Source organism: Perna viridis, chromosome 14, assembly GCF_037379345.1.
Source record: "Perna viridis isolate PV_CMFRI_1.1 ecotype Kerala chromosome 14, ASM3737934v1, whole genome shotgun sequence".
NCBI classification, from domain to species: Eukaryota; Metazoa; Mollusca; class Bivalvia; order Mytilida; family Mytilidae; genus Perna; species Perna viridis.
Genome location: NC_142458.1, coordinates 30,870,414 through 30,892,328, shown reverse-complemented (window position 1 = coordinate 30,892,328; position 21,915 = coordinate 30,870,414). Strand labels below are relative to the sequence as shown.

The window sequence follows — 21,915 nt, the reverse complement described above, 5'->3', positions numbered from 1 at the left end:
GGTCAAAAGAAAGAAAGTAAAGAACAAAACATAGCCTCAAAAGGTGAGGTTAGAGTAAGGAAGGAATATCAGCGAGAAGACTTACAAAAAATAGTCTTAAAATTAAAAGTAAAAAAGAAATTATCATTTTGTTCTTAGAAGAAGGTCGTCCTTGACAAGATGTCCACGACCTGACCGGAATGCAAGATGATCTTTACAAATAGGTATAATATGAAATGTCATTTTAGGAAAACTCATGGATACAAGCTTTAATTGATGTACCCCATCGGAGTGAAACCAGGTATTTTCTTTATTCTAGACCATCGCAAGGATCACTGCGTCTATCACGCTACGAGAACCATACCAACAGACCAATGCAGTCCACATACGCATCCTATCCAGCAACAGACAACCTTAAAAAGACAGAATCGATTCAAACTGGTTTATCGGACTACGATACTTTGATGACAGAACTACACCAATATGCTTTGGGAAAAGAAAAAAAACCAAGATACTTTGAAGAATGGACTATGCCAAGACCCTTATATTTCGATGAAAGGGCTACGCCAATTGATCCAGGATGAAACTCAAGAAAGCTTACCCAAGGACCCAGCTGACGAATACTTTTTCATACATCCGACAGACGATCCCCTTGTTTTCGACGTTCCCAAATGATTCTTGGACGACAATTTCATATCGTGGGCCCATCCCTTTACCAGTGTCATAGCAGGACCCACCGGAAGTGGAAAAACGATGTTTGTAGGTCGATTCGTACAAAACGTGAAACACATGATGATGCCTATAACCGATCGAATAACGTGGTGCTACGACGTGTACCAGACCATTTATGGAACCATGGAGGATGTCGATTTGTACTCCTCGACCTTGACACCTTGGATCCCAGAGAGAGACACTTGCTTATTCTAGACGATATGATGAATTCGGTCACCGAATTTATCTCCCATCACTTCACGAAATATTCTCACCATAAAAATATAAGTGTCATGTTTCTGGTTCAGAACCTGTATCACAGAACCATTAGTCTGAATGCTCATTAAATGTTTTTTTTAAAAAACCCCAGAGACATGTCACAGACCACGACCATGGCCCAACAAATGTTTCCCTTATAGACAAACTACTTTATGAAATCGTACGAGTATGCCACCGACAAAACGGGGCACTTCCGACAACTTGAGATTGAGAAGCAACATTTTCCTTTCGGAAATTCAGGATGTGTTCTTGGATGAAAAAATATAAATAGAGATGAAAAAGGATATGTGGTCACTTCTTGGCCGACTCGCAAAGGAGATGGACGCACCCAGAGCAAAAAAGATTTATAAGATAGTCCCTGTCTTACACCCCCCTTTTTCATACTAACTTGTTTATAGTATACTATGTAATGACACTAATTAGGATACCTATAGAGGGCGTTTCCCCTCCCAACCTTTAAGACCCCCTTTTCCTATATCATAAGGTCCCCAAGTTCCATTTATTGGTCATGGGTCGACCATCTAAGTCCACATCCGGTCATCCACGGTCCACTTCCGGTCCATGATCACCGGATGTGACGTCATGCGCATGCGCATAGGGGTGCACCTCCTGAAAAATACTAATCGTATCCCACATCTTTACTACTGTATGGAGAATTATTTTTTCATAAAAATGTATATATGTTATCATACATGTCGTTTACGGTAAAAACGTTATAAATTATGATGCACTGACTTTAATATAGATTTGAATGTTACGATAAAACGACAATATTTTTAAAATACCCAAAAGAACTTACTTTGCATTGTTTTGAGTAATATCTTTTTTTTCACATTTGGTATAGTATTGGTAAATTTGAACTTTAAAAATGCAAAATGAGGTGATATATCATTTACTACAGTAGTCAATTCAAGTGATGTCCAATTTGGCTGTCAAGAACCAATAGATAATTATTAATATTAATAATTTGCAGGCGAACCGGAAATGAATTTTTGAATGAGCTTTTTATACCTTCACGAAAAAGTTTTAATTTCTTAAATACACGTAAATATAATCTTGCAGAAGTCGTATGTGTACTAGGAAACGTAAAACGTACAATATTTTGTGACATGCTGGGTAGGGTATTTAAAGTAAAAAAAAATCATTTGATACAAGGAAGTGGAAAATGGAAAATGAAAATTTGCACAAACAATTTTAAGAGGAAATAAATGGTGCAATTTCGAATAACCTGTGACAGAGATGGGTAAAAAATGCATAGGATATTACAACTTTATAATTTTAGCTGTATTAGGCCATTCTGGTGCAAGTAAGTTATAATTTGAAGGGACATTTATTCATAAAAAATGAAGTCATCAAATTATTGTTGACGCTAAGGGTATACCTTCCATCTATTTATGTTTGTTTTTAACAGTAGACCTTAGAATGAATGATAAAAAACGCCAAAAACATACCGTGTATCCATTATTGTCGCGTGTAATTTTTGCTATGTTTGTGGAAGCTTATAACGTCAACGTTAGATACCGCAAATACTTTTCTAAAAAGCAAATTATCTTTTATCAAAAAGTCATTGTATAAATCAATATTAAAACATACATTTTCTTGTTTGTTTTTCTTTCTTTATCTATGTAAGTATGTAAGGCAACTTACTGGTAAGATTAATTACTTAACAATATATTTTGACATCTAAATTAGGTTTCAAGTCGACAGAATGAACTACATGTATTTAAGTACCCTTGGTCTGTCACTCTGTATGTGTGAAAAGGTCAAAATGTTTGACATTTTAAAAGGGAAAAAGTAATCAAATTTGATTGACAGAAAGGAAGTGGCAACACGCGAATAAAATCAATGACTTTCTGTTTTCCATGTCTGGTCTTTGTCCCTGGATTACATTCTTTTGATTACCGCTATAACCTTGGTTCCCTTGATTACTCTTTGATTATCGCTATAACCTTGGTTCCCTTGATTACTCTTTCAATTCTATTAAATGTAACGCTGGACTCAGAACTAAGCCCGTAGTATTATTTCTCTGTAACTACTGCAAAATATTATTTAACTAATTGATTTTTTTTTAAATGTACTCTTGACGTCTCTATAAGAAGTGGTTTAATTGAACGTCATGGTTCTACTACCTACATATAGATGTTGTTGTTTTATAGCAAAAGTTCAGAAGATTTTTAAGGATATCTAGTTATTCTTGTGATACAATAGCAAATTATATTGTCCGGAAGTCAATCGCACAGACGGAGAAACTAAACCGAGGCATGTTTATATCCCTTGATTGCATTGTTTGAATGATTATAATCAAGGAAGCATTATTTTTTGGCAAACAATGAATCTTCAATTTTCTGTAAACCCGGATAATTTTATTTATCAAAATGTTTATATTATTAAATGCTAATGTCTTTTGCTTAATTCACAATTTTTTCCTTAAAATTATGTACAAAATCTGTATTAAAAACACAACTGTCTTGCAAAATTCGGGGTTGTTTATTAAAAAAAAAAAACTTTTTAATGATACATTTTCTTCTCCTAAATTCTTTTTCCGCAATTCCCTGTATTTTTTTTGTCTTGTACACGATGGTTTTTTAAATATACATACATGTTTATCCAAAAAATATTTTGAAGTTGATTTTTTCTGTTGTGCACTAATATTTAATTGTTTTGAGATCTTTTAATCCATGGCTGATATTGAGTTGACATTTTCCATCCCGGATGTCTGGCTGTCGTCTCTTTGACATATTAGCCATTTCCATTGTCGTCATATTGGTCAGCATTAGTCACTGTATTTACACATATGCTCAGGGTTCAGAGAGTTTCTGCCAACTCGCTTACACTTGCCTCTTAAGTCTGCTTATTCCCAGTTCCAAAAAAAACTTGATCTTTGTATCAAATTTTCGATGCAACCTCTTCAGGTATGTGACTTTAGTTTCGTTTACAGGTATCCCTTTTGGTATAATAAAAAAGGGAAAGTAAGTTTTAAGTTACGTACATCTTAAGCATTTTGGAAATCGCGTTGTTAACTTTTATTTTTAGTTTTTTCGTCTTTTACATTTAGATGCAAAGATTCAACCTTTTTTTTCGGGTTTCAATATTATTTTATATCACCTGGTATAACTTAAGAAGATAACATTCCCTAATATGAGATAATTACTTTAATTTTATAATAAAATTAAATAAAAAAGTTCAAACTTTTGCTGTGTTTTTCCTCATTAAATCTGCAGAGAGAATATACTTAATGAGATAACGTTTTGAGATATTCTCTATTCATCAAATGTTAATGATATTCAAATTGACATACTGGTCAATAGAAAGAAAAATAACCATCCATACACAGTAGATGATTTGAACTGAATAATCAAGTGATTATTGAGTGTTTGTTTAGTTCGCCATCTTCTATGTACACAAGTTTGCCTATATCAAGAGGAGAATTTATGACGAAATTGAGCCTTTATTTGTCAAAAGACATTGATTTAACCTCCGAATATTAGTTATGGATGTATTGTCAGTTACCGTCAGCATAAAACTAGTATTAATCGCTATGCAGGATAGAATGTCCATCTGTGTTTTTTGTAGAATACTGTCTTACAATTATGGAAGTTTTAACAATGACAAATGACGAGTTGATCATAGTTCCTGTTGTTGTACATCACCGAAATATCTTAAACCGCATGTAAAGATGGGGTGGATATTTTATAGCCCACCATTTATGAAGTAGCAATCAAAGTTTGTGTTACTTATTTTGGTAATGTATTTGCATTGGTTTTCAGATCCACACAACGCTGAGTTTAAAGAAGGACAGTTTGCCGTAATTAACTGCTCGGAAACAGTTACAGAAAAAATAGAAATACAAGCTATTAAGTATTACACAAAGTCATGTCAACACACTGACATATTTGGTCTAGCTAACTTGTGTAACGGAAGACGCTCCTGTAATTTTAATGTCACTAATTCTAATGTTGGCAGTTCGTGTGGCACGGAAGTACTCGCCTCATTGACGATCACATTCAAATGCATTCGTGAGTAAACTTTTACAATTCAGACGGACAACACCAATAATATACACACATTATAAAATTGTAAAACGTGGGAGATGTTTATGAAAAAAACTCTATCGAAAGGCAAAATGAAAATCGATAAAACAAAGCTCGACAAATATTTGAAACAAACTAAAGAAAAAGATGTAAAATATTTATTTGAGAAAGTAATCAAGGGAACCAAGGCTATAGCGGTAATCAAAAGAATGCAATCCAGGGACAAAACCAGACATGGAAAAGAGACATACACAACAAAGAACATAAAGAAACTAAAATCATACATACAAAGTAACAAAAGCAAATGAGCAACTCGCACTAGCGGGATATAAAAAGTCTGCGCAGTTTCGGCAAGCTCTGGCATAACGTATGAGTTGTGATATGAACACTCCATACGCAGGTGCTAAAGGGATGTTGCCAGAGATGAAATGAAAGTTGACAATTTTGAATAAAATGTCATCACGTTTGTCCTAAAGTTTGGTCAATAGTTTTCCTTTACCATCGGTTTCTAAGTTTAGGTCAATATATGAGACTGACTTCACAGTGTCTGTAGTATCCTTTATCTCAAGTTCTTTGGGGTAGATGCTATTTATCAAATCCCCGAAATTAGGACTGTTTAAAGATAATATATCATCTATATAGCGGAAACTGAGATTAAAGGATCTAGGTAAACGATATTCTTTCTTTCGGATCCGATCAGCTACAAAGTCAGCCTCACAAGAGCTAAGGAAAATATCAGCAAGTAAAGGAGCACAATTTGTTCCCATTGTAATGCCGACCGTTTTTTGAAAAACACGTCCACCACACTGGACAAATATGTTGTCCATTAAAAATTCCAGTATTTTGTTTCCTATACTTCTGATGTTGTCATTACATTTTGAGAAATACTATCTACAGGTGTTTTACATGTATACAAAGGACCTGTGTATAGTAAAAACGAGAAAAAACGCTGTATTCATTTGTTTTGTTTCTACAGAGCGAATAAAGTAGTGGCAAATGGCGTAATGAAGAACTGATAAACATATAACCAACGTCATAAACTATGGCAATCATATTTCTGATGTTTGATAATTTATTAAGTTTAACCAACGTTACAACAGAATATGGTCCATAACGGTCACCATTCCGTGAAAGACACGAGCATGAAGATACTAATCATATTTAACCACGGACTGGCATTGTTTGACTTGAGCGTGTAAATTATAAACGTGATATATAAAAAGATCAACAACTTATTGTAGGTCACGGTGGTTGGTCTGATTGGAAACAATCACATTGTCCAGTCACGTGTGGACGATCGGAATTTCTTGAAAAGCGAAAGTGTAACAACCCAGTTCCTAACGAATATGGGAAACAGTGTGAAGGAGACAATGAACGAATGTCACCTTGTGGTACAAAAGGATGTTATTGTGAGTACTGGTACTAAATATGAAACAAACTTGTTTATATTGTTTTCTTTCATATCAAAAACTTTAACACTTAAACCATTATACTTTCATCGGGTTAAGCAGTACGATAAATAATTTCTTATTGGACAATATTTATTAATATTGATAATAGAATTACTAAAATAAACAGCTTCGTAGACTAACATTTTCTCGATCATAAGACAACGACGTCTAGGTACAAGAAAATCATCACCGAAACTTTAGGTCAGCATTTTGAATGAAAATTAAAAAAAAACTCTTATCAAAAAAGAGATAAACAGTATGCATATTGAGAAATATACGTCTCATTTCACTTAAGTTGTCATGGTGCAAACCATTTCCACAAAAATGATATCATTTTGATTTTAACATATTTAATGTAGACTATGCACCAGTATATACCCCTTTCTCCCCTGGAGGTATTTTTGTTGACCTACATATAGCATTCATTAGTGATGTATTTGAAACATTTTCTACCTATTTGCCAAAATTCAAATGCAGCGCTAGCTCAGGATTTAAGGTATAACGAAGGTCGTGACGTGAAAATGATAATATTTGGCTGAGTTTCCTTATACATGAAATAAAGATACAACAAAAAAGTTAAATACCATTAAATGTCTCACCTTTCCAGCGTTGTAATGAATATATGATTTATAATTTTAGTATAAAATTGTAGTCATAAAGTAGGAAATAATGCTTCCCCCCAGATATTTCATTGCAAATTTCTCAAAGTTCGAGATGTTCACGGGAAAGTATACACAGACAACCCTTTAAAAGATCTTTTTTGCAAAAGCAAGCATTGTTTTTACGCATGGTGTCTGTGGAGTAAAATCGTACTCTTGTCTGTTCAATTATATCTGCAACGTAAAACTTTAAATTAATGTAGGTTGTCATGAAATTACAATTATGAAATTTAAAATTTGTACTTATCAATTTATTTAGTTGAGTTATGTTTCTCTAAGTCAGTCGATACAATTCTTTCCTGAAATATACATAATGTTGGTTGTAATGCGATATTGTTTAAAAATATATTACTTATCATGAATATAGACCAAAGAGAAACAAGTTAAATTCTGTCCTTTATCACTTTATTTGGATTGTTGAGTATTTTAGACTTTAATCAGAGTAAGATGAACTGAAAATATTGCCATTTCAAGGACAGTTTAATCTCATCTAATCAAAGTTTTAAACTGAAAAAATTTAAAAGGTTAAGCAAATATTAATAACTTAAAATATGCCACATGCATGCTTAAAGCAACATATTTTTGTATTCACAATAAATATAAATGGTCTATCGATTGTCTTTGTGTTATTGTTAAATGTAATTCCATGTCTACATATCATACGCTTCAACTGAGTGATGCCCTAACAAACTGCTATATTAAGTTATTAAATAAATAAATATTATTCAACATTGTTGTTTGATAGTATTGATAAACATTTTATTTTGTAATGTTTTGTTCCATATACTCTCAGTTCATTTAAAATCGCAGTGAAATGTTAACATAGATGATGTGTCTTCATACGATAATAAGGGCAAATTACCATCGGCTATTTGTTTCTTTTAGATTAACACCATTCAGCTAATTTAATTTAAAAAAATCAAAGATCTAATATGAATATCATCATTTCAAGCATTGCTTTGTTTTCAAATGAAAAGCATAAGTGCTTCCTCTACAATACAGTTTATTATGCAGAAGAATATTGTTGATTAGTCCTTCTTGATTGGTCGATACTTTAAAAAAAAACAATATTTTTCAGTTATTGTCGTACTATTGTTTTAACTTGCTCCGAATTCTGTCTCTAAAAAAGGATGACTAAATATTTTTATTCGAAATATACCATGTGGAAAATAAGTGAAGATTAGTTGTGTGCGATTCCGAAGGCTAAGAGTTACGCCAAAAATACTTCATGATATATTTATACAGCTAAATTAATAAATAATAAAAGTTTTGTGGTCATTTCCCGATACTTTAAAAGTTCATAAAATATTAAATTATAATTGTTTTAAAAGAGGGAAAAAAATGACGATGAGTAGACAATACAATAGACATTTTATATGTGTTTCCTAATGAACTACTATGGTTATACATATTTTTTGGTTTAAATTTTCATCATTTAAGGAGCTAAACCTAGGGTGAGGGCTATAACTCTTGAAATTAGTGATATGTTTTTTTATCATATTCACCCAAAACCTATAAAGCTTTCATTTGAAACAGAGAGAAAACAGTTTAAGTAACTTTGATGCTTACACGAGTTTGAAATGCCAAATACAAACGTTCAAGGATTTGTAAGAGTTTTGTCCCTTATTCTATGTCTTCTTTCTTACAAGTAACTCAGGTAAGTTTCAGAAGAAAAAAAGATGAACTCATTTCGTGGATATTACACTTTTTATATGCACATCAAAAATTGGAAATACTTGTGTTAAAAGAAAGGTTTTGAACTGTATATGGTAAAAGTCATCATTTAAGACGAATACTGGTTAATTTTGGGCTGCTTCATTATCTTTCATAGTAAAAAAATAGATTTTTTTAGTTGCAACACATGGATGCGAAACAAATTTTCTCTTATCATAGGATTTTGATATACGTTCTTTCTTCTTAAGACGTCCCTATATAAGAACCTGATGATTTTAAGCATGTTTACCGAAATTACCCATTTAATGAGGAAATCCTTGAAAACCGAACAATAAATGAGTTGGATTACATTTACGTATATCTTTGTGAGAATCATCCATGTTGTGTCGAAAACATAAAGTCAAATATTCATAAAAAATAAGAGATGAAATATGTAATGATGTATTATAATATACGCTTGTAGCGCAATTTGTGCTTTTTGATCATTGTTAGAAAAAATTAAGCCCATTTTGTGGCATAGCAAAAAAAATGTCATTGCAATTTTTGTAAAATTCCCTATTTCAGTTTACAAAAAACATTTGAAACCCTATGATATGGGATCTAAATGTGTCATAATCATAAATTTTTGTTCACTCTCAGCATACAGTACCAAATGAAGTTGGCCTCTACTAGTCGATTTATAAAGGTTTGAGGGTAAATTTTAAATTTCAATCTAATTGTTTTTTAATTATGTAGCATCTTTTTCATATCCTAATAGTTAATAGGAATGTCATAGATTTCTTTTAATGCCACTTGTATTAACTAAAATAATTTGCTTTATTTAAATGGAAGCAAACTGTTTGAAAGACGAATAGTCTGACATTATCTTTTGGCTAACTTTAAGACCACAACAACGCTACACTTAGAAGTATTTTTTTTGCAAACAGGTGCATTTCAATTTCTAATATACAAATCTAGTAACCTATATATGCCTTCCCGGGGGCTTTCATTATCTGGCCCTTTGACGTTATAAGAAATGATTTTCATATGTTAGTTTTGGTTTGAATAAACAATCTCAAGATTTGATTGTGTAATGCTTCTTTTGTTTTGAGACAAAGGTAATGCAACAAATTGCACACATTCGAGAGTGGAATGGAATTGTTCAAGTGGATACATCAGTGTTATTTTAGCACACTGGAAAGAGTCGCCTTGTATGAAAGTATCTGACGACTTTTACACGAAAGACGTCAAGAACAGGATGATAGAAAAATGTAACTACAATTCCACGTGTAACTTTGAATTAAATGAATCTACATTTAACGTGACATGTAAGGAGTGCACCATGTTGGATTATGGATATCGATGTGAAGGTATTAGTGAGCTGAAATGTATTTTATGGGGCACGCTTGCGCCATGTTTGAAATAAAAAAGGCAACTCGTTGTGTTATTAAAAGGAGCCAAAAAAGTTTGTTGTAACTGTTCAAACACTAAAATATAAACCAAAATTAAAAAATATATACAAGAAATTGCTCAAAGATAGTATAACCAATACGATCACTTACTTTTCTACCTATATATTTAGGGCAACTCAAAAGTAATTCCTGGGAAGGTCAGCCAAAATCAAGCAGCAAAAAAAAAAAAAAAAATAAAAAAAATAAAAACAACAAAAAAAAAAACAACAACAAAAAAAAAACAAACAAACAAACAAACCAAAACAAAACAAAACAAAAAAAAAATAAAACAGAGCAAAACAAAACAAACAACACGAAATTATTCTCACACAAACAACTTATATTTGACCATTTGGTTTAAAGCTTACACGATATTCATCACGATAATTGTACGGGATACTGCCTCATATGTCAAATATCTACGTTTGTTTACCTTTTAACGAGCAGCCTTTCTATAATATTTCTATGAAACAAAATAAGGTTAATCTTGTGGTAAAAGATGAATATTATCTAAAGGTAATTTTGCTACACAGCATACAGTGGTATGGTACTTAACCCACGTGGATATACTGTAAGGTGTAAAGAGAACTTTAAGAGAAAAATAAATATGAACAATAATTATGTATTTACATTTCAAAGTTCTGATACTTATTTTTATGAACTAATATAACGTCTGCAATTGTCAAATAGGGGAAATCGATCTATTACAAACATAATGTACTATTTAGGTGTTTGTGGTTCGAATAGAGATGATTAAACGACAATTAAAATAACATCAAATCTTATACTTAGGAGTTTTAATTATGCCATACATCGTTAATTATTTCAGGTAGTTACTGGACAGCATGGTCTGAGTGGTCTCCGTGCTCAGTTTCTTGTGGAACAGGGGGAACTACGATACGATCACGTGAATGCAAAGATTCACTAGCTAATGTTGAAAGTCAATTTAAATGTGAGGGAAACAAAACAGAGCTACGTCATTGTCAACAAGATGCTTGTAAGTACAACATAGTCTTTTTGAAGCATGTCATATATGAAGAATTGTAGGTGTAGAAGTCATGAAAAAAGCATGTATGCATTAAAATAGCAGTCTTTATAAAAACAAAATAGACAGAAGGTGATTCATTTGTGTCAAAAACCAATGGCATTTACTAATTTGTAATATAGAACAGTTACAGACCACATAACTTTTGTTAGCTCGTCATTTGTTATTAATTTTTGTTAAGAGAACTGTTATATGAAAAAAATTAACAGAAAAAAGAAATGGAAGGTATACACACGTCAATTAATTTTGGTATTGAAAGTGTTCTGTGAGAATAATTTTAAGTTACTTTAGTACGTTTCGAAGTATGTAGCCTTTTTACCATAACAATACAGGTTGCCAAACGGGAAGTATGATAACAGCGCATTCGAATATAACTAACTCCAAGGATATATCAGTGGGTATGTTTGATAAAATATTAATTTCTAATTGATCTTTGCGTAGTTAAATTGAATAATATTTTCCCATATGATGTATACATTTTTTTTTGTAATTATTTATCGAAAACATTGCTTATTATTCTATTTTTATTCGCCAAACACTATATATTATATCATTATATAATTTGTTTTGTTTGTATTTTGTTTGTTTGTTTGTTTTTTTTTATTTATATTGTTGGTATAGTGATGTGTTAAGGTTAAACAAAAAATCCGGTTCCGTGGCTTTTTGATTACATTTTACAGATACTGGATTTGTTCAAACGGGGAATATTTACACGATTAAATGTTGTGCAAGAATAGTATCATGGAACTTTATGCCAGTTAATCCGGGGAACCTTACCATATTTGTACTCAGATTAATAACTGAAAATAAGTACAAAGTAGTAGGAACAAACAGTATTAATGTTGGTGGTAAGTTTAGTTGCGATGTCTCTTTTAATTCTCAGAACAGTTACAATTGAAGTATTTCCTAGAAGAAATATTTGATTGTGTTATCAATCCTACTTTGTAATCTAAACGTAAAATACTCGGTAAGTTTAAACCACTATCTTTTGAACGCCTCTTCTTCACTTTCTCGCCACTGTATCTACCCAAAATAAAACAGTTTTATTTTTAAACTTTGTTTTCGTATGCAGTGTACAAACTCTGTTTTATGAAGATATTACTGCTCTATATTTCACTGTCTTTGTCTGATTTGATGATGTTGAATTCACAGGTTCTGTCCTTTTTTGAGATTTCTATTGTTTAATGAGATTAATGCCAACCGTAGAACATCATTTGCGCCTCCCAACTAAATTAGAAGCTGGAACATAAAACTTCCGAGTTATCAATATAAAGTACAGTGAAGTACAGTGTTACTTGGACACTATGGTGTCACCCATAGTGAAAAAAAGTAACATGTTTGACTGTTATAATAATTTTACTTTAATGACACAAATGTATGATTCCTGTACAAATCGTACGCATTTTTCCCATAAATGTACCAAACAGGCAGATCTAGACATGTACTGGTCTTGTTTCCTATTGTGATATCTGATGCCCCATTTCTGTCGTTTCATTACTTTTTTAGTTGCATGTCAATATTCTTTCTAATGTTGTTTAAATATAATTATTGTTAAAAAAATTATGTTTGTATAATTTGCGTTTATTTCCTTCAGATGCAGATATATACCAGAACAAAAATTATGATGTGCCTGCAAACGAATCAGTTGGAATTTTAAGAAATGACATACTTGGATGGTGAGAATAACAAAAGTCAAAACTTTAAGCAATAAGAGCTTTGATAAAAATTCTAATATGATTTGATACGATCACGAGTCTTTATTGCACTAGAAATATATATTGAATATCAACGTTAATTACACAGAATCTACCGATCTATAGGTTTATCTTATGGCAAAATCGTGCCCCTTTTTATTCGCGAGGACAATAACAATCATAATGTTTTTTGTTTTGTTTTAATAAGGACGTCATGTATATTACCTATGTAAATAAAATAAATCTGTAATAAATATATATGAAAACAATATTTGCATTATATACTACCTTGTAATCTCTATAATACGCACAGGAATTTTAAGAAAATCATGCTTGTATTTTAACGATCATAATTTATGTAAGTCCTGACGTCTTTTTGAACTTCTATATTTCTTGTACCCAACACTGGACCTAAATGTGTTCCATGCTGAACCCCATGCGGGCATGAAACATGCCTGTAGATGTCCAGTACTAAATGATATGACCGGTTGCACTAAAGAAACAAAGAAACGAAAAACCAATGTAAAAACAAAAGAAAAAAATTAAAAGACAACAAAGGAAAACGAGGAGCGTTACTTTTCATTTTTAAGTGTTCCAGAGTTTTGCCAGGTTCTGCGTTCTGCTAGACATCCGTCGTGCTGTTCAATATTTTTAATAAAAAAACTGATGTTACAACACATTATTCGGTTTTTTAGAGATGAATATTGCCGCTTACATTTTTCAGTATTGTATGTATTTAGCACTGAGTAGGCGGATTATACTCATCATTGGATGATGCTTGTTTCCAGTTTCCTTTTTTTTTCTTTTTTTAAATATTTTATATATAAGGTTATATTAATAACCACAATAAAGCGGATACATAACAAAACCATAACAAGAAAAACCAAACATAGATAGATTTAATGAATGCTTTATGTTTATGCAAGTCTACTTTATGTTATAATGATGAAGGTACGACAATGGAAGCAATATAATTGGATACTACGAATGCCTGAACGGTGATGTATCCTGTCCTTATGTGTACAGTCTAGATATAGAAGCGGTTAATGCTGATACACAAATTGATCTTCAGGAGTTACAAATGTCACCTAACCGGTCGTATGATGTGAAGTACATAACGTCAGAAAGTATGATTTCAAGATATGTATCAGATTTTTGATAAAAATTACACTTTTTAATCTCAATATATTTCATTCTGTGCGAAGAATCGACTGCGCCGAAGTAAGCGGAAAAGTATACTTTCTTCTGACGTAACAAGATCAAAACAAACTGTTCATACATGTCTTATGACAATGCAACTTTTATTTGGTTCTTATTTGTCTGTCCCTGTATTAAGTATCATTCTGAGTAAGAATCAGGGAATGGGTGGCACATCAGTTTCCCAATTAAGTCATTTTTGTCTACAATATATTCAGTACATCTAGAAAACAACCGAAAAAGCTATTTAAGGTTATCCTGAGGCATCTGTGACGTAGATATGTTTTGACTGCTTATACAGGGGACGAGTGCGGGAAAAGTTTGCAGTCCTTTTTCCGTAGTGCATTTCAAACACATTTGATCTATCAATATCTTAAAAAAGGCAAATTCTACAATCGCTTTGATGATTATTTTGGTTATAATTAATTAGTTAATACAATAATTTGTTTTTCCTTCATATGCCAAACCTTATATATATTTTGCTCTATTCTAAGACGGAGAAGTACTTAAAAGTATATGAATTACCTTTTGCAGACAGAAAACCGGACACCAACACAAGCAATGACGTATTTGCTATTCCGGACCATTCTAATATGGATACTCATATCACCAAGATATCAATATACGATCCGGATGTTGGAGACTACGTATATAACTATGAACTGGATTATAACAATGCTTATTTGTACTTTGACACGAATCGTCGTAAGTTACAGCCTTTTTTATAAACTTTCCATTTACATTATACGCAATCCTTCAATCCAAATGCTAGTCAAAAATTCCTGATAGAAAATTCCCAATAGCGGAATATCCATTCACCATACAAACCTTATTAAATTAAATGAATAAATAAATTAAAATATAATGTTGTCGTGTATCCCTTTTCATAAACAAATGACAATTTTTAAACCCATTTCCCTATCCCGATTTCAAATGGAAAACAAAGTCCTATATTCTTTATTCTCTGATTCATCGTTCTCTTTTTATCATAGTAATGGAAATCTATCTGAACTTACTGTCCTATCATATGAGTTTCTTATTTCTATCCTAGTGCAACCTTACTACCAATTGTTTCAATTATTTACTCCAGTAACAACAAATATTACAATGATTTACCTTAAATGTATTAGACTATTTACATTTGAAAAAAAAATGTCTCTTTACGTAAAATGTAGCATTTATTATTACTGTATTCTCGGCGTCACATAAATAACATACTGTTAAAATTTGAATAAAAATATTTTCTAAGACTTTATTGACACCTACCGTTGTTTAAATCGTCTTAAATGACTTGCTCATTCGTTTAGCCAAACGGCTTCTCCCTAAACATTGAATCGTTAAATTCCGGTCAGATTTTAAATCTCGGTGCCAATATTTACATTGTAAAAAGTCGGCCATGTTTACAGTGATCGGGTTGCTAGGAGACGTTGTTTACATTTGAATGGTTTGTCCAAAAACAGAAGAACCCAGAATTCATTTCGGCGTTATTTCGGATATCTCGGATTTATTTTACGCGAACAACGTACAATGCCAAGAAGTTGATCAAGCAGACGATTGTCACCGGAGTTCGACGGGAACTTACGAACTTCGTTTGTAAACAAATCGTCCCGTAGAAACCAACATGGCGGATATTAGTATGGGATTTTCCCGTAAGGATTTGTTATGCATGATTTAAGCTAATAAGCGATTCGTTGGTACTAACACGTCATGCATATATGCGAACTATCTTTATATTAAATAAAAGAGAGACAACTCTAGCGGTAAGTCCCGACGGTTTAAAAAGTAGAGCTTCAATTCGAAAATGAGTTGTATGTGACGTCGAGTATAGATTTTTTATTTGCATATAAAACGTTTCCATTCTAACATCGCTAAAACACTATACCTTAATTTCACAAAAAATAATCACCTTTTATTATTGACCCGTGCATACATTGTAATTTCATTTGTATTTTCATTATTTCAGGAAGCCTCCATGTAAAAGAAAAACTGCCACACACTGTCGGGAAACACAACACATCATTATTGTACAAACTGTCTGTTGTTGACTTCTGTAACAATACGGCTGACTTCGAAATAACAGTAGTTGCATATAACGACGTAAGTTGTATATAAATTTATACACGAAAATTTATGTCTTGTGATAAAAAATGTAACAAGGGGATTAAACAATTCGGGTGATAACTGTATATAATACTTATGCAGCTTTTGATCAAAAACGTAAGGTTTTGATTTAAGGAAGAATATGCACATACCAGATCAAATGTAAAAGCCTTACATAAATTAAGAATTATGCAAGACTGCAAATTATGCACAGCTCTCAACAGGTATGGCGCAGTTATTCTAGTTTGATATACTTGCTATGGCATACCGCTCGTCATACACCTGTCTATGCAGCTGTTATTTGTTTTTCAATCTGGGGTTACATCATCAAAAAATGTACTTTCACGTTCTATGATATTGTCTATGATGCGTTCGCTATTTGCACGTTAAGGACACAATTAGTAAACGTAGCATTGGTTTTGTGACGTTCAGTTTTGGTATTATTCATGTGTATTCATGTTTACATAATATTTTTATAAAACATAATCTACAGTAATCCCTCACATTAACATTTTAGCCACCAACTTTAACAAGTGTGCCTAGAAATGTTACCATAGAAACAGCTACTTTGGATTTAGAAAAACCATTCAGTAGATTCAATATCACAGATCCATCGAAAGATAACATTAGCTGCAACATCTCCATGGATACTGACCATATTATCCTCAAACAGAGCGGTTATAATGGGGTTAGAGGTTAGAACCTTTTTATTTACAGGTTGCTTTGGGCAGTAATTAATTGAAACGGGATTACCCTCATTTAAATGCACCAAAATGTTCAGCAGTTCAATAATTAAAAATCTCATAAAAATCTCATTTGTCGAAATTAAATTAAATTTATCTTTTATTTGTTTATTCACAAATATTATATTTTATCTGCTTTTTGGTGAAAACTGGCTTAGGCCCTACAATGAGAATTTTGCTTTTGAAGAAGATGAATTAAAGATATAGATTAATCAATGTTATGCAGTAGGAAAATATAATGATTGCACATATGCTTATTTTTACGTTTTAAGCTTTTTGATAGTACACAAGTTTTGAAATGGGAAATTTTGCACGATGTTCACCAATCTTCACACAATAATCACTAAACAATGCCTTTCGCATGTTGATGATGCCATTAATTTTAAGATATATCTTTAATTCAAAAATTAATTCGAGCAATTTGAATTATTTTTATGACTTTCGGTGGGGTAGCTTTTTGTTATATATATGACGACGCTTTTAAGTGAATATTATCTTACTCATTGAGCATATATTAGCGTGTTACTACAATTGAGTCAATCAAAATTTTAGTTCGAAGTTATGGCAAAAGGGCATTTGTTCGTCACCTTTTTCAGTAGCTTATGTTTTAAAGTAATTCTTTAAGGATATTTCATTACTTCACAAATCGACTATATATTTACTCAAGTTGGAAACCACAAGACTTTAAATTTTTTTAGACCACAGCCATTCTTTGTTTTGTTGACACGAGTTCTCTCTACCAGGAGAGTAAAATCAGTTTCTGATGACAGAACTTTGTAACCGTTAATATTATATGCATAGCTGTTGAAACATCCATGAATTTATGTCGTTTGTCGGCCAGTATCATAATGTCAAGAAATTAGATTTTTTCTTTCTTTCCATAAGTGTTCATAGAGATTTGTCTTGTAACCCGGGGCTTAATTTATGTAACACCCCAAAAAGTGTGCAGCAATGTAGTATTTAAGTTGGACTTTGGACTTTCTAGATAACGTAGTAGTAGTAGTAGTAGTAGTAGTAGTAGTACTGAACCCTGACATTTCACCTTACATGTGGACCAATGGGACACAACCATATTATTGAGTGAAACCTCTAAGCTACTAGCTGAAAGTCGGAAAATGATTAATACACAAGAAAGTCAAGACCAAAATGTTCTATTAAACTTGGTTCTACAGATCCATACTAACATAGAAGAAAAACTGAAACGTTCGAATCTGAGATGGACAAAATTAAAAAAGAGTTGACGAATTTAATCAAACATTACTTTTAATGTCTGGGAGGTGAAAAGGTTAGAAACAGAACATAATGAAATGATTAAAAAGGCGTCTGACTGTAACACCAGCTCCCAGAGTGTAAGCTATATGTTTGACCATGCCTATGCACTAGTGAAGACATTAAACATATAATCAGTCATGATTCCTCAATAAAAACATGAAGAAACATCGACCCAAGGTACATAAAGAGCACTAAAAGACCAAAACCCTACAGCTAAAATGGAAGCACTGTACCGAAGATTAGCAGCATTGGATGTCAGAAGCTTAGCGGTATCAAGTATATCAGAAGCAAATACGCCACCACAGTCAAATAAAACCATAAGGTAGATAGGAAGTCCTATCAAAGATCTTCAATACACAATCGTAGATTTACAATTCAGGTCAATGAAAAACAATATAGTGTTTACTGGGTTGCCCGAAGTGAGAAAAAAAGATACCGAAAGACTCTTGAGGGTATTTCTACAAATCGAGGTAGGTATAAGCTACCAGATAGAATTTGGAAACTTGCGCCGATTTAATCCTAGGGGGAGGCGTCCAATCCTTGCCAATTTTATTTTATTATAAAGATCTCCAAGATAGGCCGAACAATGCCTACAATATCCGTTATAGACCTTATATAATACGTCAACAATGCCCTTAGGAGATTGAGGACAAATTGATTGATTAAAAGGGAAGGATGGGCAATTTAGTTTCCTGTGGCGGAGCGCAAAGATTTCTACTCCTATCGATTACCACAGTAGTTTTTTTTTAACGTGCGAGGTACCTGGCATCTTTCCCAACACGGTGAACCACTATGGTTTGCGGTCAGGTTTTCCGTATTATAGCCTGACAACCCCAGCATTAAACACGCCAGGGGTACCCCATTCCACCACCTGGGGCACACAACGGAGTTTCTCTGTGGGCAGAGCGCCTAGCCCCCGGCTAGGTTTCTGAGCACTATTTAGTCGCCTTTTACGACAAGCTTAGCGCTGCTGCAGGCGTATTCTTTTGACACCCAGACCTGCACGGGGCTAGATTGAGGACAGAAGGGAGAAACTATACTCAAAAAGAAGTAAAGCGTCAGAAAAAAAAACGTATTGATGGTAAGGAACCGTCTGTACATTAATAACGTATTATATGTTGCAACAGAAAATATCAAACACAATGTTGATCATGCCGTAGATGTTGAAAGATCGCAAGAACAAGAACCTATGCTGTCCACACGTGCTAGTGCTGTAGGTCAAAGACCGTCGTAACGTCCTAGAGTTAACTCCTTCGAGAGCATAGGACTGCCAAAGAGAAAACTGAACCATCGTTTTTGACACTGCAGCTCTTAATAATATTCACTAAAATGTGTCAAATGATAGTGGTGTAACACCTGATAATGCTTGTAATTCAAATTGATATATAAAAAAACTAAAACCTCCATGTGTAGCAAAACTGATGGTGATTTATCAATTTCTAGCATCAACAAAGCTTATCCCAGATATTGTCTTAAATTGCTAAGTTTGAATTGTTGTGGTCTAAAATCTCCTTGCTCATGATATTATCTGTCTACAAGAAACAAAAACTAATGATCTTGACTCCATAGAAATTGAAGGAATATACTGTAAAGATGAAAACAGAAAAAAAAGATTTTCAAAAAGTCAGATGATATTACTTTGGCATACAATCAAACTGTAGAAAAGTTAATATAAGTTACTGAAACTCAATCACATATTGTCATGTGGTTTAAAATTTCGACAAAACTAACTAAATTGAATGATGATATTTTAATTGGAAATTTTAATATTCCACCTGAATGTTCCAAATCTTTCAAAAATGATACGTTCGACCAGAACAGAACGAGTGATTCACTTGTTTCTGAAGGTCCTAAGTACCGTAAACCACGCTCCATAAATTGGAATTATAATTTTAAAGTTCTTCTGGGTGCCGTGGAGGACTATGCAAGAAATTGGATAAAGAAGACAATGATTCTCTGTCAGAGTGGTTTAAAGCCGTAAGGTGTTGCATTTTGAAACAAATATAAGTTTTAAGAAGGTCAATGAAGGTCTGCAGTCCTACCACAATACTTGTTACTCCCGAAGTGTTGTCAATTCAATGTGGATCTTGAAAAATGCGAAAGATCTTTTGGAGACAATCAAGTTCAAGACTATTTTAGAATATAACAGCAATAAAATCTATGATTTGTCAACGCTGTATACTTCTATTCCCCATAAAATCATATTTGTTGTTGGGGTTTAACGTTCGAGCAGCAATATTTCAGCTATATTCAGACAATGAACATGAAATGGATGATAAAATGAACATGAAATGATAAAAAAAGGATGGGTCACAAGGATAATAGGGTCGACAAATTTTGATTGCCTCTAGAAAAAGGGGGGATGGGAAAGGTCGGGCAATTTAGCCTCCTGTGGTGGAGCGCAAAGGTTCCTACTCCTATCGAATACCACAGCAGGGTTCTTTAACGTGCGAGGAACATGGCATCTTTCCCAACACGGTGCACCACTATGGTTTGCGGTCAGGTTTTCCGTATTATAGCTTGACAACCCCAGCATGTAACATGCCAGGGGTATCCCATTCCATCACCTGGGGCACACATCCCAGTTGCTCTGTGGGCAGAGCGCCTAGCCCCCGGCTACGTTTCTGAGCACTGTTTAGTCGCCTTTTACGACAAGCTTAGCGCTGCTGTAGGCCTATTCTTTTGACATTCGGACCTGCACGGGGTGACTAAAATCATTAAAACACCATTGTTTTTCCAAAAATATGGTACACCTAGATACAAATATATCGTTCTTGGTAAAGATTACTCATTCTCAGTGAGAAATATAATTCCAAATATACAGAAGATGGAATTTTAAATCGTCAACATATTTGTCCCGTCTGGTTGACGAGTTTTTCAACAAACCGTCGGCATTCCAATGGGAACAAATTGATCATCTCTATTTGCTGATCTATTTCTTCACTCTCATGAGGCTGACTTTATAGCTGATCTGATCCCAAAGAAAGAATATCGTTTGGCTAGATCTTTTAATCTCAGTTTCTGCTATATAGGTGACTTATTATCTTTAAACAATCCTTATTTTGGGGATTTGATACATCGAATCTACCCCCAAAGAACTTGAGATAAAGGATACTACAGACACTGTGAAGTCAGCCTCATGTCTTGGCCTACACTTAGAAATCGATGGTAAAGGAAAATTACTGACCAAACTTTACGACAAACGTGATGACTTTTCATTACAAATTGTCAACATCTGTGACAACATCCCTTCAGCACCTGCGTATTGAGTTTTCATATGTCACGACTCATACGTTATACCAGAGATTGCCGAAACTACGCAGACTTTTTGTATCGCGCTAGAATTCTAACAAACACTACAGAAGTTTTATGGTCGTCATCATGAACTCGTGGATCGTTATGGTGTATCCATCTGCGCTATGAAAACTGATTTATTCAACGTGTCATTGTTTTCCTTTCCTCGTTTCATACTCCAGACTTTACTTTTTTATGAGCAACTCGGCGGGAGTTTCTAAAAAAAAGCAGAGGATGCTTACACTATCGCCGCACCTGTTTCATGCTCCCAGTTTTTAGTGGAGTCCGAGTTGCTCGTTTGCTTTTGGTACTTTGTATGTATTTTTTTAGTTAATTAATGTTCTTTGTTGTGTATG

General features: G+C 33.2%; 1 protein-coding gene across 4 annotated transcripts in view; it reads left to right on the top strand.

Moving 5' to 3' along the window:
• Window positions 1–2,061: 2,061 nt before the first annotated feature.
• Window positions 2,062–21,915, top strand: part of LOC148598973 (uncharacterized) — a 29,594-nt gene continuing 9,740 nt past the window's right edge. Inside the window, exons 1-12 of one of the 4 annotated variants that reach the window (XM_088561295.1) lie at window positions 2,062–2,275; window positions 4,737–4,985; window positions 6,242–6,409; window positions 9,876–10,133; window positions 11,044–11,211; window positions 11,592–11,657; window positions 11,940–12,107; window positions 12,854–12,935; window positions 13,905–14,080; window positions 14,685–14,855; window positions 16,114–16,247; window positions 16,768–16,945. In XM_088561295.1, the coding sequence (XP_088417421.1) occupies window positions 2,209–2,275; window positions 4,737–4,985; window positions 6,242–6,409; window positions 9,876–10,133; window positions 11,044–11,211; window positions 11,592–11,657; window positions 11,940–12,107; window positions 12,854–12,935; window positions 13,905–14,080; window positions 14,685–14,855; window positions 16,114–16,247; window positions 16,768–16,945 (1,885 nt within the window). In that variant the 5' untranslated portion in view covers window positions 2,062–2,208. The remainder of the gene's footprint in view (window positions 2,276–4,736; window positions 4,986–6,241; window positions 6,410–9,875; window positions 10,134–11,043; window positions 11,212–11,591; window positions 11,658–11,939; window positions 12,108–12,853; window positions 12,936–13,904; window positions 14,081–14,684; window positions 14,856–16,113; window positions 16,248–16,767; window positions 16,946–21,915) is intronic. The other 3 variants (XM_088561293.1, XM_088561292.1, XM_088561294.1) reach the window with 3 other exon arrangements.